The 17,383-nt window shown below is 43.7% G+C and overlaps 1 protein-coding gene across 1 annotated transcript; it reads right to left on the bottom strand.

Annotated features, from left to right (window-relative positions):
• Positions 1-4,961: 4,961 nt before the first annotated feature.
• On the bottom strand, positions 4,962-17,252 carry TMEM18 (transmembrane protein 18). Its single transcript, XM_048497865.1, has 5 exons — positions 17,120-17,252; positions 12,519-12,639; positions 10,598-10,652; positions 8,823-8,916; positions 4,962-8,736 (listed from the first exon to the last, which is right to left on the bottom strand). Exons 1-5 carry the CDS (start codon positions 17,165-17,167, stop codon positions 8,641-8,643), a joined length of 414 nt encoding a protein of 137 aa, XP_048353822.1. The 5' UTR covers positions 17,168-17,252; the 3' UTR covers positions 4,962-8,640.
• Between the last annotated feature and the right edge of the window lie 131 nt (positions 17,253-17,383).

A 17,383-nucleotide genomic window follows, 5' to 3' on the forward strand; every position in this document is an offset into this window, starting at 1 on the left:
GAAGGAGGCAAGGCACGCTGGGTCAAAGGGAGGCGGAGCTTCCCCGCCCTTCGACTCTGGTGGCTTGTCTGAATGGTGGGACTGGCCCAGAGAGGCTACCGTCCAGGGTGGGCGTGGCTAAGGCAGGCTGCCGACTGCTATGTGCTTGGCTTCACATGATCTGGTGCAGTCTGGGGAGGCGGGGGAGGGGCCTGCCGCCCGACATTTTGGCGCCCCCCACGTGACCGCCATTGTTGCGCCCGGGGACAAGGGGTACCCCTCGTCCCTATGGAGAAACGCCACTGCATGTGTGCGCCAACAAAAGGCAATGCAAAAATTGCAAAAGAAAGACTAGGAGGGAGATAAAAGGAAGGAACCCAGTTGTCTAACATGTGCGAACCATGCAACTAAAACAAAACTTCAGTGTTTAAATAGCAACTAGGTTCCTTAGTCTGAGACAAGTCCTGATAATTTAACTGCAAATCCAGTTCGAGACTTTGATAATCTCTTTATTATTATTTTAATGCTACTCAAGACTGCTATGCATTCAGGCATAAACAATATAAAAGAACAGGAAAAAAACCAATTTCCAATATCTTGTTTTATTTACTTGCTGGATGGAAAAATCAATGATCTTCTCTATTTACTATTTCAATCAAATATGAAGCCTCTCTCCTGCTACTCTGTGTTGGGCCTGTTTGAGGGGGTGTGAAAATATATTTATTCAGCTTGCACCTAGTGCAAGCTATGCTTGATATGTTGAATTTTCAGCATACTGGAGGCAATGAGGCTTCCTTCAGCATGAACACAGGGTAGACTAAATTCTGTGTGAATCTGACGCAAGGGTTGGCACCTTCTACAACTACCATGTTTCCCTAAAAATAAGACAGGGTCTTATATTAATTTTTGCTCCAAAAGATGTGTTAGGGCTTATTTTCAGGGGATGTCTTATCCCCCCCGCCCCCCATGATTTTGCACCCCCTACATGACCAGATCAGCTGTGCTGGGGAATTTGTAACAAGGGCTTATTTTTGGACTTATATTTCAAGCAACCTCCAAAAATCCTGAAAAATCATGCTAGGGCTTATTTTCAGGATGGGTCTTATTTTCAGGGAAACAGGGTAATGAGCTGAACAGAAACAACATTCAGAGCAAGAGACTGACAATGAGCCATTTCCACAGTTATTAGATTTATATCGCACCCTTTCCCAGCCAAGGCCAGGATAACTGAGTGCAGTCAAGTCACAACTGACTTATGGTGACCCCTCATGGGTTTTCCAGATAAACGATAAGCAGATAAACGATGGGGTTTTCCAGATAAATGATAAGCAGAGATAGTTTGCCATTGCCTTCTGCTGCATTTTTAATGGTGTCCCATCCTAGTATCTATGCTTGTCCCCAATTAGTTTCCTAATCCCGGCAAACTCAGGCTAGTCTGGGCTCCTGTCTGAAGCTTACACTTTACTTCCCCTGCTTCTTCAGGCTTTGCCTCTTCTCTCTGCTTCCTTCCTTCCCTAGTTTATGGGACTTCAAGATCCCTGGATTCAATCTCTGAATTGCTTACAAGTAGCACAGAGTAGGAAAGTTCAGCATCAGAAGTGACCAGTGGCGGAGCAGCAAGGGGACGGGGGGGGGGGGGGGGCATTGCACACCGAGCGACTCCTGGGGGCGGAAAATCGTCCCCCAGGCCCTCCCCCTTTTCCTTGCCACCCCATGCCCCTCCACGCAGCCCCCCCGCCCACATTTACCTTAGTTCCTTTTCTTTTTTCTAGTCCTTTTCCAGCTGAAAAAAGCGGCCTATTTACAGTTCAGGCTCAAAAATGGGCTGAGGAACTACAATTCCCAGGAGACCTTTGGGCTCACAAGGTCTCCTGGGAAGTATAGTTCCTTAGGCAGTTTTTCAGCCTGAAAAAGTACTAGAAAAAGAAAAGGAACTAAGGTAAGGGTGGGTAGGGGGGCGGTGTGTGTGTGCCACAGGGGGGTACCGTGGGGGGGAGAGGACCATGGGGGCGGAAAAAAAACACTGCGCAGTTTGGCCCAGCTACGCCTCTGGAAGTGTCTTCCATCCTTTCCAGGAATTGCTACTTGTCCTCCAGAGCTTCCCATAACATCTTCATATCAACTGACTCGCTCATCAGTCTGTTGGTATCTGCCACAGCTTTTCAATGCACAGTCGTGTGTGTGATAGTGTGCATTTTGTAACTGCTGTAACAGGGAGAAACTGACAGTTATGGATTTATTCATCTTTCTGTGTAAGAGCAGCACTGAGGACCCCTCCTATTGGAATGAAAAGAAGGGGGATTATGACCATCTCAGACCCAGTATTTTGAAGACAGAAAATAAGAAATGAGGGATGGTCAGAGTTCAGCACTGCTTTCCTATGTGATGTAGTAACAAAAAAAAGTTTCATTAAGCTTGCACAAGTAAATTTTCCTCAGCTTCAAAGAATAGGTACATTTACATGAAGAATATGACTTCAGACAGATAAGCTCAGGCATCTTTGGGGGGCATAAATCACTGGACTGGAAAGTCAGGGCTGAGAGCAATTCTTACTTCCTTACTTTCCTATAGGAGACACAAAACAAGCCGTATTTAACAGAAGGGCCTTAAAATACAATTTCCTGGATATCTAGCTTAATCTGGTAGATTAGATGTGGTGATGGATATAATCAAACCACCTTGAATTTAAGCAAAATCAAACAAACTGCAAAGGAGAAGGGATTGAGTATGGCTAATAGGGTTAGTTGCCTATTTTCCTCTGTAGGATAAATATCAACTGGAGGGGGAGAGCACAGGGAAAATTGCACAGGGAAAAAGACTGAATTACTTTTAGGGCTATTTCTGTTACCCAAAATGCAGCAGTGGCGTAGGAGGTTGAGAGCTTGTATATCTAATCTGGAGGAACTGGGTTTGATTCTCCGCTCTGCCACCTGAGCTGTGGAGGCTTATCTGGGGAATTCAGATTAGTCTGTACACTCCCACACACGCCAGCTGGGTGACCTTGGGCTAGTCACAGCTTCTCAGCCCCACCTACCTCACAGGGTGTTTGTTGTGAGGGGGGAAGGGCAAGGAGATTGTAAGCCCCTTTGAGTCTCCTACAGGAAAGGGGGGATATAAATCCAAACTACTCCTCCTCTTCTTCTACAGTGGGGAATTAGCAGGGGTTGATCTTGCTTAGTGAGAGGGGGCAACCACGAGATCTTTCTACCTGTTTTTATGGTAGGTTTTTCTCCACAGAAATCCACAGGAGTCAGGATTAAAGTTTAACACGTTTTATTAGAGAGTGAAATAATAACTTACACATGCAAATAATAACAGGCAACAAAGCGTTCACACAGTCCTAAGGTTTAGAAAGCATTGAGAAGAAAGGTATGGAATAGATTGTGCTTTTGTGGGGAAAGAGGCAATAAGGACCTTAACTTAGAGTGGAAGGGTCCAAGAGAAGTTGATTCAACACCTACATTGAGCTCCAAAGAGACAGAATGAAAGCAGCTGGCAAGCAGTGTAACTGAACTGAAAGGTTGTCCAGAAAACGCTGGGCACTAACTGCAAGGTGGGCAGTCTAATTACAGGGAAAATCAGCCCTCTAGCTATGCTAAGAGAACTAATCTTCCCAGGACAAAGAGCAACAAGAGGTGGACACTTAGGCTTAATGTCTCAAGCCTGGGGAGCATCCAAAGATTATTAGATTTTGGGGCAAACTGATTGGAAAAGCTCTGGGGCTTTTCCAATCCAAATGAAAATGATCTTTCCCAGAGGCTAGTCAGGAAGAGAATATAGGATTAGTGAGGCAGAGACTGGCTGAAAGGTTTGTTTGTGTTAGCTCGTTGGCTTTTCTGTATACCCTTTGGTCACTGGAGACAGGTGTGCAGCAGTAGAGGTGGGAATTGGTCTTTTCCAGACTCAAGGCTTTGTCTTTCCAGACTAGTTTAAGAAAGGTGAGGCTGACTATTATATATTTCAATGTTATCAGGAGACTTGTCCAGGCAGATTGCTTTACTTATTGGTATAACTGATCCAATACAGAATATGACATCCATCTTTGGCACTGTATTGCTCAGTACCTTTAAGGTGCCACAACAGGTAGAGACACTGCTGCTTAAAAACCTCCCCCCATTCTACCATGGGTCTGGCTGCTAACACGTCCCTGCCAAAATTTGTTTTGCCTCTTTTGGGGGCAGCGCAGAACCCTTGGGAGATTCTTCCATATTATCACATCTAGTTTGATCCTAAGGAACTTAATGTCCATATCACTGCTTCCACAAAATCCTGCACTCTAATTTACAAAAATTTAACACTGGGAGCAAGACTGGTGAAAGAGAAGGGTCACACTGCGTTGGGTTGCAGGTAGTTAAGAATGCTGTTTTTCTGGCAAAAGCCACAACTGGGAACTTCTGGTATACTGACAATTGCATTCTGCAGACAGTTACAGGGAACATACGCTCCACTCACAGTGTTTGCATGATACAATACTAATGCAACTGCCCTCTCCAGTCTGCCAGTTATACATAATGGTATGGGTAAATTGGCAGGAAAACATTTTGTAGGTATGCTGAACCATCTCACACTATTGTGCAGGCTGCAGAGAACTGTGACAACCTTTCTTTACACACACAGAGTGCCTACCACCCTCTACACCTTCTGTCTCACAGGATCAGGGTTTCTGGTAGGTCAGACAGTCACAGTTCGCCACCCATCTTGCCTCTTTTAAAACATATAGACAGCCATGACTGTTTCACATCCCAGATCTTCTCTTTCCATCACAGAGACACCACCAGACAGGGTAGCCCAGTCCCCCTCACTCAGACACTGAACAGAGCTTTTAGGGTTGGGGCCTGAAACATTCACATGCTGCCACCACTTATTTGCATCCATCCATCCACCCACCCACCCACCCACCCATCCATCTGAATTAATAGGCCAAGATCTTTGTGAGTGTGAGTGTGTGTGTGTGTTTTTCCTGAAATAACCAACCCACAGGATTAATAAAAAAAAAGTTAACTTTTATTTCTGGTTTGAGCATAACATTGGAATACATAAGTGAAGGAAAAATGTTCCTGTTAGCATGACTGAAGCCATTTTTAGCTTGCTCAGCTAAAAGAATGCAGTTTCGTAGGAGTTAGCAGAATAACAGGGCACAGCTACATATCAGCAAATAAAGTCAAAGGTCTGTAGAAAAACATGTGTATGGCAGGTCATTACCTACGAAAGTGGGCTTTGCTAGATGAACGAATGCGTTAGGTTGCTATGCTATGTTAATGGTAGAAAATGACATGAGGTAACAATGATGTAAAACAGAGTATAAGTATATGTATTCAAAGGGATGGGGTTCAGAAGATCGCTTTGTCACTTTGAAGTTGTGAAGGATTCTCTGGCTATGGCATAATAAAGTTGTCTTAAATTTTTTACTGCTTCTGAGTGAACAACTGGACTGCGAACCCCTCACTGGGACCCAAGAATGCCCTCTCCTTAGTTAGGGTTACAACCAGGCCTATCCAAAGGGAAGGGTTCTCTGCTGCTGGGAGCAGCATGGGGTTGCGCTGGTGGATCTGTGCTTCCTGAGGCACTTGCTCTGGTAGAGAGGCAGATCACTGGGGCAAGAGGCAGATCACTGGGGCAAGAGAGGCAGATCACTGGAGCTGTTCCCCTGCCACCAGTGTAGTGGGGATGGTCCGGGAGCGTGGATGGAAAGGAGCTGACTCAGCTTTTGCCCTTGTTACGCTGGTGGCCAGGCTGTGGACTTACACCACCTTTTTGGTAGTGCAAGTCCATTAAGGCCAATTGGGGGCTTTCTGGTGGCTGGGAGGCTTGCGTTTTTGGCCTCCCCACGCCACTGGAAAGCCCCCTTGGGAACGGCAGGACAGCGCAGCTGGGGCACCATTTCCAGCCCTTTGGATGGGACTGAAAGTTGGTTTTCAGTTGAACTTCTGAACTATATCCCTATTTGGCATTTGGGTTTCTTCACTACAATTTAACTTTTCCGTTCAGCATGAAACTGATCTTCTCCATGCCTTCACGCAGCCAGACACACTCCCAGCTAAACTATCAGCTTCCTTCAACTCACACCAATCGTTCGTCAACTCCCATTAGCCAATCTTAGGGAGAAGCAGACTCTAACCTGTCCTTAACAAGAGCAAGACCAATTGCAAACAACTTTCTCCCTTTTTTGGTACACTGCAGCACTACAAACACATTTGCCGAACAGCTGTGAAATTGGTTATGCAAAAGTATGCTTAGTTTACACTACGGCTAGAGCCTGCAACACCTCAGCATGTGAACTAATTTTTAAAAAACAATAAACCAGGCACATGCCTCTAATTTTATAACGTAATTAATCTATATTTGTCATCATGGAAGTGTCAGATTAGACTTAGTGATCTGCCACTTCATAAATCTAGTTCTGTTATAAACATAATACTGTGGATCACATAATAATAACTTTCTAAAAGGTGTTAGGTTTGACTTTTAAGGCCTTGAGTGGTCTGGGACCCTCATCTTCACAGCTGCATCTCCCCATATTGCCTGAGGAGGGCATTACAATCCTCTGAGGGAAATTTGCTGGTGGTCCCTGGCCCCAAGAACATTAGGTTGGCCTCAACCAGAGCTAGGGCTTTTGGGGCCTTGGCTCCAGGCTGGTGGAGCTCTCTATCGGCTGACACCGGGGCCCTGCAGAATCAGAACCAGTTCCGCAGGACCTGTAAGACAGAGATGTTCCACCAGGCTTTTGGTTGAGGCCACCTCTTTTCTTTGTACCATCTTACCGACCTCCCAACCATTAACTTCACATAATACCTGCTAGTGCTATAGGTTTAAATCTCAGTGCTCTCCCCCTTTGTTTTATTGACATCTGGCCCTTGTGGGCCCTATTAATATTAGGATAAAGATTAATGAAAGATTGGGGGATTGCTGTCATAGGCTAAATTAAAGTATTGTATTTTTATGCCATCTGAAGATATAGGTTTTGAATTTAGTATTTCGGATTTTATCTTAATATTCAATTTTAACGTGCATTATTTTATATGTTTGTAAGCCATCCTGAGCCTGACCATGGTCAGGAATGGGTGGGATATAAATGCAATAAAACAAACAAATAAATAAAAGCACATATCTGTTAAATTTGAAAATCATTACTTTGTTAACATAAAAACTTTTAAACTGTATACTCTGAATTACACTGAGGAACCTTTCAATTTCTACAATTTATCATCATAATTTCACAAATTATAGTTTATCAGATATGGACTAAGCTGGTACTTAACATTACAAGGTTTTACTCCTCCCCTTTTTGGGGGGTGGGGCAGGAGTGGCACTGTTTGAAATTTGAATGTTTCTACATTTTTGTTGACCAACTTCACATAATGCAAAGGAGGGGCCATGAGATGACCTTTATCTTTAGTTTTCCTGAAGAAAGATGGTTTGGGGAACCTGACTGTACACTGTAAGACTGTAGACAGGAAGCTGAGGCCTGTTTTCTTTGGAATAATAACCAGGTAACTAGAAGTTTGCTCCAAAAAACAGAATGAAAATGTGATTAATTTCAGTGTCCTACTTTGCATTCCCTCACATTTTTTGGAAGCCATTTCTAAGACCCATGCCAAATTACAAGTTGACATTAGTTTCACGAATGTTTTGTAGGTTTTTTGAAAAGTCAAAGTAGTGAACATTCTTATCTCTTTCCTTTTGTTTTAAGTTCTTAGTCTCTACAAGCATTTGTTCCTTCTATAGCAAGTCAATTTAAAAGACTGAGATATTTTAAAAACAAACTTAAACAAGCAATTATAACAACTTGTAATTGCTCAAAACTGAAACATGTAATTTTGAAAGTAATGTACACTATTAATTTACAAGTCACTAAGATACAGGTCAGCAGTGGAAGGAGGGAACTAACAGAACTGCACCCTCCCCTTTCCATCAGGCAAAAGTCCTTTCTGCAAATTGAAAAAAGAAAATAGGAACAAGGCTGTTTTACATAGCCCAGTTCACAAATTATACAGCATAGCTGATAGTCACTTTGTGAAGTGGTACCCTACTGTAAAAGTGGAACCCTTCTGTAAAATCTGTACAAGGGGCTTGGACAGATTTATGGAGGAGAAGTTGATCTATGGCTACCAATCTTGATCCTCCGTGATCTGAGATTGCAAATGCCTTAGCAGGCCAGGTGCTCAGGAGCAGCAGCAGCAGCAGGCCATTGCTTTCACATCCTGCATGTGAGCTCCCAAAGGCATCTGGTGGGCCACTGTGAGTAGCAGAGTGCTGGACTAGATGGACTCATCCAGCAGGCCCTTTCTTATGTGCTTTAAAACCAATAGGAAATAAAATGGCTAAAACACTAATATATTGGTTAGGATTAATATATATTTTTGCATCTTATTACCACTGTGACACAGTTGCTGAACAAAATCCATCGTTAGCCTGGATGCAGAACCAGTACCTCAGTTTTTAAATGTGAATTTATGGATAGTGTATAATTGACTCAGAAGCTATTTTACATAGTCGATCACAACAGGAGATTTGGTGTAACTGTCATTCAAACAGAAAGTGAACTAATGGAGCCAGAAGTTCAGGACAAACAAGCAAATCTTCCACTTCCCTCAAAAAAAAACACACTGTGAAGGACAACCATATGACAGTTCCCAAGAAAATTCCCGAAGAAAATCTGATTCATTTATTTTTCTTATTTTCTTTTCTTGCTTTCCTTTTCTGCTGCAAGGTCTTTAATTCTGTCATGACATTTAGCGTTTTATAAACCCATGCAATCTGAAAATCAAAGCAAAACATGAACTTGTGAAATAACCAACAGTTACCAAGTGCCTGCGTTTGTAAAGTGACATATTAGCACTTACCACAATTATGATAGCATTTAGCAGCAAGGGCACTGAAAACATTAAGGAAATAAACATTCCTCTTGAATCGAAGTACTGGTGCTTTGAGAACAATCTGCAAAGGAATAGAAAAAAACTCAACTCATCAGCAGAACTTATACAATGCTATAACGCTAACTTATTCTCTAAGGATCTTGTTATTGTCATACTTCAAAGTTCTATTATTTCTACCACAATTCTAAGGAATACAACCATTACAAAATAATGACTGTATATCCAATTTCAGCTAAGTTCAGTCAGTACTGTCTTCTGCATGCAAAGCTGAATGCCCCCTCTGATGTGCGTACTAAAGTGTATACAACTTTAATACATGGATATTAAATGTGCGTACAAATTGTACACCTATGTTCAAATGAAGGCCAAGTTGAGGTTGAGACAGAGTATTAGTAGGCTGAGGGCTTCAGATGCAATCCAGTTCAGATGAAGCCAAACATAGTTTCACAGGAACCGTCAAAGGAATGCAAATGGCATGCTTCTGTAAGAGTATTGTATGCACCTTTGAAAATGCAACACAGCAGAGGTAATAAATGTGTACTGACAGGTCTCCACAACTCTACCACATAATTCTATGGTACTGCAAATTCATATCCTAAAGAGTATTTTCATACATAAGAGATGGTCGTAGAATGCAGCCTGCATAGAAATGCAGGTCTTTAAAAGCAAGTCACACACATCTTTACCACAGCAGCAATTTTAAAGTCATCAGTACTCAGCACCATAAGAAGTTGTGCTACTTTAGTCCCTGGGGCTTACTTTTAGCTACTCAGGTTTGAAAACTTTTTTCGCCTCCCCCCTTCAGTAAATAATTAACACCAGTTTCTTGCACCTTGCCACCCGCCCCCATCCCACGCCCCCACAGCATTGGCTCAACTCAGCCACAACAGCTGTGATAACTTTGGAAACATGTCTGCTACACTCCTGCTACTCAGCAATGGCATTCTTTGTCAGGGAGCCCGATTGCTGAAAATGCTGCACTGGACTTAGGCCATAATGGCTGGGAGGGGAAACCTTTCCCTGTTTCAAATCTGGTCCCTATTTCACATCTTCATTTCTTCAACATAATAATTTTTGGCATTGTCAAAGGCTTTCAAGGCCAGAATCAATTGACTGTTGTGGGTTTTCCGGGCTGTGTGGTTTTTACATCTAATGTTTCGCCTGCATCTAGGGCTAGCATCTTTAGAGGCAAGCCACAGTGAGATGTGTTTCTCTCTTGTGCCACAGAAACACATCTTACTGTGATATGTCTCTAAAGATGCCAGCCATAGATGTGGGCAAAATGTTAGGAGCAAAAACTACTAAGCCATGGCCACACAGCCCAGAAAACCCACAACAGTCAGATAATAGTTTTTGTTCTCCCCTCAGAATTAACCTGATCTGGAAGAGTGCAGAAAAACTCATAACGCTTCTCAATCTCCATGTTTTTCTTAATTGGTATAAAGTTAATTGCCCTGTAGCGCTCATGCTGTCTTTCCAGTAGAGAGCAATGGCAATGTGAACTTCAACATTGTAGGAGTCATTTTTATTTAAGCTGCACTCTGAAAAAGGAAATATATAGGCCAAAACTGATAAGATACTTTATATTCCTAATTTACTGCTATATTCCTAATTCGTTGCTATTCCATAACAGCACACAGTCAATAAGAATGGGAAGAGAAAGACTTTTTTTTTGAGGGGGAGCACAGCATGAAATTAGCTGAAATCATTTAGTCAGCAAATATAAACATTCATGTTGTTACCGCCAGTTTGCAGCTGCAACTTCATTGATGTATTCAGCACAGAATACCAGGATCACTGTAACAGAGAAGACAAAGGCAGTTTTCAAACCACTAAGGGATACTGAACATAGTGCTATGTCTAATTTATGAAACCATAATCAAGCCATCTGTCCTAAATTTTACCTGGAGGGCCCAAGGCTGCAGGGTAAAGTACATGCTTTGCCTCCATAACATCTAGGGGCTGCCTTTTTCCATAATATGGTATTCAGAGTGGGTTATAAAACCAACAACTGGATAGATTACAATGTGCTCGAGTATTGCCTTGGTGGAATGGCTTGCCTTATGAGGTCAGGATAGCTGCAACTCTTCTGTTTTGTTTAGGAGAACATTTTCATGAAGGGAATCTGGTGAGATGGAATTCTGCATGCCGGAATGCACTTTCCATAGATGATCACAATGCTGAAATTTTAATTTCCTGAAGAAAGTTTTCATTTTCTTCCACCTGCACAGCACAGTGTTTATTACACTGCCTTTATCTTATTGTTCTTTCATTGTGAATTCCAGTTTACTGGATCCTATAATATGCAAAATCCAGGCTCCTGGCTATATCTGCACTGTTTTTATTTTACTGTCATTTAACTATGTAATCCAGTTTGATCGCATCGTTCATTGGTACTATTACACTGGTCTTTACTGCATTATTTTTATAACTTTGTACATAACCACCTTGGGTCTAGATGAGGAAGGCAGATGATACATGAAGTAAATAAATAAAAAGGGCATCAAAACATAGTCATAATGCAGCGGTTCTCAACCTGTGGGTCGCAACCCCTTTGGGGGTCGGACGACCCTTTCACAGGGGTCGCCTAAGACTCTCTGCATCAGTGTTCTCCATCTGTAAAATGGATAAATGTTAGGGTTGGGGGTCACAACATGAGGAACTGTATTAAAGGGTCGCGGCATTAGGAAGGTTGAGAACCACTGCCGTAATGGAAATATGAATGACAGATAAATGGTTTTGTACTGTGTACTAAACTCTTACCTGATGTTTTTATTCAGTGCAGGACCCCACTTCTGCTACGTATTTTAGGTTTTCTGATTTGACTTATGTTAGTAACTCCCTATCTTGAAAGTCTCAATATTCTGTTTATTACATTTATATCCCAATATTGTTGGACTACATACCTTGCAATCCTAAAGATTCAGATTATAGTACAATTAACAGAAGTGTAGCAATGTGTTTTCCTGCTTTGCAGGGAGTTGGACTTGATGGCCCTTGGGGTCTCTTCCAATTTTATGATTCTATGACTATCATAGACTTTAAACCCTTATAACAAAATGGAGTAGCTTTTCTGAATGAAGGGCTGAATCCCATGGAAAATTTCTATGCAGAAGTCCTTGCAAAAGCAGAAGTACTCCTTGATGTCTGCTTGCACTTGTGAGAAGTATTGTGTGTGCATTGCATACATAAAATAGGTTGGGCTGCCTTTTGTATTGAGTTTTATTCTGATTTGTTGTTCTATAACTATAGCGAACTGTGTACAATCAACACTGGCTGCCATAAAAACTGACGTTGCATTTTTTAAAGTAAAGGTTGGCTTCATGCCTAGGGGTTAGAGAGATAGTGTTTATGTGAAAGAACTCTTATGACTTAAAGTGACTGGTTTAACTTTTTATTCCTCATAGTTTCATAATTTGTGTTGTAAATTATTGTTTTAAGTAGGTCACTTGCCTTGGGCGCTACCCCAGCAATGGGAGAAAAGTGACCTAAAACTAGTTTTAATAAGTAAATAAATACACATGCGCCACAATACGCAGCATATGGTTTAGCAAGACTACATGGATTGGCCAAGAACGGTCATATTCAACACTTTCAAGTAAGTCTGGATCCTAATCTAACAGAGAATAAAAATGTCATAAAAATTCTTAATTCATTACTTACTGAGCAAGAGAAAATGCCCTATTTGAAGACGGTAGTGGTGGAATGAATGGTAAGTGAGACACAGGCACGCTGCATGGAAAAAGACCAGCCCTATGAGCCATGGTTCAGACCAGTCTGTGTCCTAGGAGTAAAACACAGGAGAAAATACACATGAGCAAACTGTCATCATTGCAGAAAGGGATCACTTCCCTTCGCTTCATTGACAGGTTTATCACCCCTCAGAATTTTTCCCCCATCCTGTCTTCCCAAACCCAATTATATTTGGAGAATTTGTATGAAAACATGTTTAATAGGCAATTGTGTGTATACATATCTGTGTGTGTCCCAACCTGACTGGGGTGGGAGACCAAGAAAGCTAATATAGTAGTAGTAGAAGTAGTAGTAGAAGAAGAGTTGGATTTATATCCCCCCTTTCTCTCCTGTAAGGAGACTCAAAGGGGCTGACAATCTCCTTTCCCTTCCCCCACCCCCAAACTAACACCCTGTGAGGTAGGTGGGGCTGAGAGAGCTCAGAAGAACTGTGACTAGCCCAAGGTCACCCAGCTGGCATGTGTTGGAGTGCACAGGCTAATCTGAATTCCCAAGATAAGCCTCCACAGCTCAAGCGGCAGAGCGGGGAATCAAACCCGGTTCCTCCAGATTAGAGTACACCTGCTCTTAGCCACTATGCCACTGCTGCTCCACTACTTTGCCCTATATTGCCCTATAAACAAGAATGTTAATTTTTATATTTGAACTGGTTCTAATTGAAATACAACACAGTTCACCAAAGGAAAGCAAAAGACTGACAGTACAATCCTATGACTCCAGTTTATTGTTCTGCCACTCCACTCTAGGCTCATTTTCATGACACTCACCCTGCAAGATGGAAGAAGTTTTGAAACAAGCATTTTCTTAAATCGAATTAATGGCTGAGTTTAGATTTGAACTAGATGCTACATAGATCACATCTCATGGTTTTAGCCGTCACCTCACCCTGGCTGTGAGACAAATGTTCTTCTCTCGAATTCCTTCCCATTCATGTTTGGTAGGCATCCACTCTTGTTTTCAGAAGTAAACATTGAGAAGGTTTTCCACTGTACCTTCAGCAGATACAACTATTTCTGTTTATTCCAGTGATATTTTGATTGTTTTGCTGCTGATGTTTGGACAGAGTTTTCCCTGTTGGGTTTTAGATGTCTAAACCTTAGTTGTTTTAACTAGAAACAGCTTTCTAGTAAACTACTATAGGAGTCATTCTGGTTGATACACAAGATATTATAACCTAGTAAGTGAATAAAATTGCAATATTCTAAAAAGGTGAGAGAAACATGACTCAGCACTCACCATCTCCCACTTACTTTGCCCTATATTTTTTTCAAGGAGCCAGAGATCCACATGTTTGTTGTCAGGAAAAATAAGGAAACCCACACATGCATTCCTGAACTCCCAGGAGAAAGGCTGACATTTAAAAGGGTGAGAGAATGGTCTCCCCTGGCCCCACCGACAACAAAGACTGTGAGCCCTGTTCACAAGTTACAGTGAAAGCCTGGAGAAATTATTATGTTACAGTCAATACACATCCAACTGAAATGGCAAATTATTACCCACATTTATCAATGTACTGGCTTGTTTTTATTTTTAAAGTGTTTGGACATCGGCTATTTTTTTAACCAAGAGATGCTCACATAGCAGTGATGGCGAACCTTTTTGAGACCGTGTGCCCAAATTGCAACCCAAAACCCATTTATTGATTGCAAAGTGCCGGCAACTTAACCTGAATACTGAGGTTTAAGTTTAGAAAAAAACAGCTGGCTCTGAGGCGTGCGTTACCCGGGAATAAGCTTGGTGGTAGTCGGTGGCTTTGCTTTGAAGCAACCGTGCAATGGGTGAATCACGATCCTCGGAGGGTTTACTCAGAAGCAAGCCCCATTGCCAGCAAGCGAGCTTACTCCCAGGTAAAGGATCGCGCTTTAGTTCTTCGCATGAAAATCAGTGGGGTTTAACAGTGCTTAACAGGGTTACCTACACTGCTTCCCCAAAATTAGGTCTCAGGTTTAATGCTAATAATCGAGCCCAGCGGCCCAGGCCAGCCTAAATGTGTGTGTATGTTGTGTGTGTGTTGCGTGCGCACAGAGAGGGCTCTGTGTGCCACCTCTGGCACCCGTGTTATAGGTTCGCCACCATTGTCATATAGAAATATGGGATACATGTGCACTCACCATAACATGCGAAAAAGACTCGTGTGTAGCTTATGGACATAAATTGAACAAAAGGATAACTGTAAAATAAGTAGCAATATTACAGTGCTACACTTCCTGCATCATCCTAGTGGAAGTATTTTCTCCTGGCCTGTCACATATCTCTTAAGGGTATAGTTGCTTACCCAGAAAGAAGAATGCTATTCTATGGATACACATACATGCAACCCAGGAAGGAAAATAATTCTTGAGGAGCAAAGGAGACCATTAACTATACCAGAGAAAACTTCACATTATAGATATAAAAAACACAAGATGGTTTCCGCACCCACCCACGACTCTTTCATGCTATTTTGCAAGTGAATGAGGCAGAAAACTAGAATTAATCTCTGGTATTGTAAATCATTACTACCACATTTTCTCTCTACTCTCTGCTTTGGAAGGGGCCTGTGTGTTTTGCTTGTTGTCAGAGAGAGCTCTGATCAGTTCTTGTCTTCCATGTTTCCAACGGGTCATTTCCATTTTGACAGTGTGCAACCTGACAACAGCATTTAAAATCTTTATACTCGAATACTATACATGCTGCTCACCACCTTACATAGGATGCTAACAAGAATAGGTCATTAAGATCATGGCCTACGATCTGAGGTTGCAAATGCCTTAGCAGACCAGGTACTTGGGAGCAGCAGCAAGCCATTGCTTTCACATCTTGCATGTGAGCTCCCAAAGGCATCTGGTGGGCCACTGCGAGTAGCAGAGAGCTGGACTGGATGGACTCTGGTCTGTTCCAGCAGGATCTTTCTTATGTTCTTATCCCTCTCATCCTATAAGCATCCACTCTGATGAAGAGTTCTGAATAACTTGAAAGGGTGCACATTGTGCTATTTTTTTTGGTTGGTCTAAATAAGAGGTTTTACTCTGAGCTAGATAGTCCAGGGCGGCAAGCCTAAACTTGTCCGATCTCAGAAGCTAAGCAGGGCAGCTCTGGTTAGTATTTGGATACGAATGCTAAGGTCATTCCCACCAAGGAATGTTAAGGTCATTATGCAGCAGACAGCAACGACAAACCACCTCTGTTAGTTTCTTGCCATGAAATCCTTATTGGATTGCCATAAATTGCCTGCAATTTTCAGCAGTTTTCACACACAAACTAAAAGGCCAGTTGTGCTCTGACAGCATCACCAACATCACAATGCCGTTGATAGAACAAAACAGAGAAGAGTATACTTTCCTATGAGGACTCAAGACAGCTTAAAACATAATTCCCCTCCCCTTCCTTTCATCTTCACAACACTCCTGTGTGGTAGGCTATGCTGAAAGTGTGTTTGTGTGATAATGAGCGAACGAGAAAGGCTGGCTATGGTCAGCTCTTTTTTTGTGCTGCACAGCTGTATCTTTAAGAGACTGTCATAGAGAATCCATTCTCCTTGTTTAGAAACCCCTTTGCCCCCACCAAAGCCAAGGGTTGCCAGAAGTGGCATAGTGCCAATGGGGACATCCGGGGCGGCTTGTCCTGTGCACCCCCCGCCAGGTGGGGGGGGGGGGAACGCGCCTGCCTCCTGGTTGGAAGTGCAGGTGGCGCAGCGGGCGCCCTGTTGCTTCCTCCGGCTCCCCTCAGCTGGCCCTTGCCCCAGAGGCAGGGACCGCCTGAGCCTGAGAGGCACGCAGCCCACCCCTCATGCACACGCTGGCCGAGTCCCCTCTACCCTAGGGAGGACGCCGTTGGGCAGAGGGGGAATGGCAGCAGCCTGCCTCCTGCTGCTGGCTCTCGCGCTGCGGGAGCTGGCAATACCGGGCAGGGAAACCCCTTCTGCCCTGCGGAAGAAGCGGCCACCTCCTCCATTGGGGTGAGGGGGACCGGCGGCGGCCTGCCTCGTGCTGCCGGCTCTCCCGCCGCTCCGGGAGTCGGCAGCACTGCCTCTGCTCAAGGGAGAAGGCAGCCTCCTCCTCCTCCATTGGGCAGAGAGGGGATGGGTGCTGGCAGCACCTGGCAGGGAAACCCCCTCTGCTCAAGGGAGAAGGCAGCCGCCTCCTCCATTGGGCAGAGGGGCAATGGCGGCCTGCCTCATGCTGCCGGCTCCCCCGCAGCAGGAACTGGCAGCACCTGGCAGGGAGAAGGTGGCCGCAGCCTGCCTCCTGCTGTCGGCTCTCCCACCGCCGCGAAGCAGTTTTGCCCAGCTACGCCTCTGGTTGCCAGTTCTCGCAGGCCCCAAAAGTGGAGGGAAGATGATGCAGTTTTGCACTGCAAGCAGAGTAAAGAACTCGTAGGGGACAACCCCTTTTGAACCATTCCATGCGCGAACCATGCCACGCGAACCATGCCACCCCCACCCTGTCCTGGCTGCAATCCCAAAAAGGTTATTCCCGTCCCCCTCCCCCGGTGGGAGGAGCAAGGAAGAAAAAGGGGAATGAATGAATTACCGTCAAGATTCTCGTGACACCGACAGGGACCCGCCCTGGAGCATCCATAGCAAGGAAAAGAGAAAGGATGCATCCGAATCAGCCAAGAGTGCAACATCTCGCGCTCCTCTTCTCTTCCGGTTTCAAGTCGAAGACCTCCATAAGTGGGGAAGAGACTCTCAGAGTGTAACCGCCCCTTTTGCTTCAATTTCTTCGTATCCATTGCCTATTAAGTGAGCAAATATGCACTGCTGAAGCTTTCGTCCATACACGCACATACTGAAA

The sequence above is a fragment of the Sphaerodactylus townsendi genome, linkage group LG01, assembly GCF_021028975.2.
Source record: "Sphaerodactylus townsendi isolate TG3544 linkage group LG01, MPM_Stown_v2.3, whole genome shotgun sequence".
In the NCBI taxonomy this organism is placed as follows: Eukaryota; Metazoa; Chordata; class Lepidosauria; order Squamata; family Sphaerodactylidae; genus Sphaerodactylus; species Sphaerodactylus townsendi.

Coding starts and splice junctions, on each gene's coding strand:
- TMEM18 (XM_048497865.1), bottom strand. CDS start 17,167: ATGGATGCTCCAGGGCGGGTCCCTGTCGGTGTCACGAGAATCTTGACG. Junction 12,640..17,119: donor GTGTCACGAGAATCTTGACG/GTAATTCATTCA, acceptor TTTTACTCCTAG/GACACAGACTGGTCTGAACC. Junction 8,917..10,597: donor GTTGCAGCTGCAAACTGGCG/GTAACAACATGA, acceptor ATTCCTTTGCAG/ATTGTTCTCAAAGCACCAGT.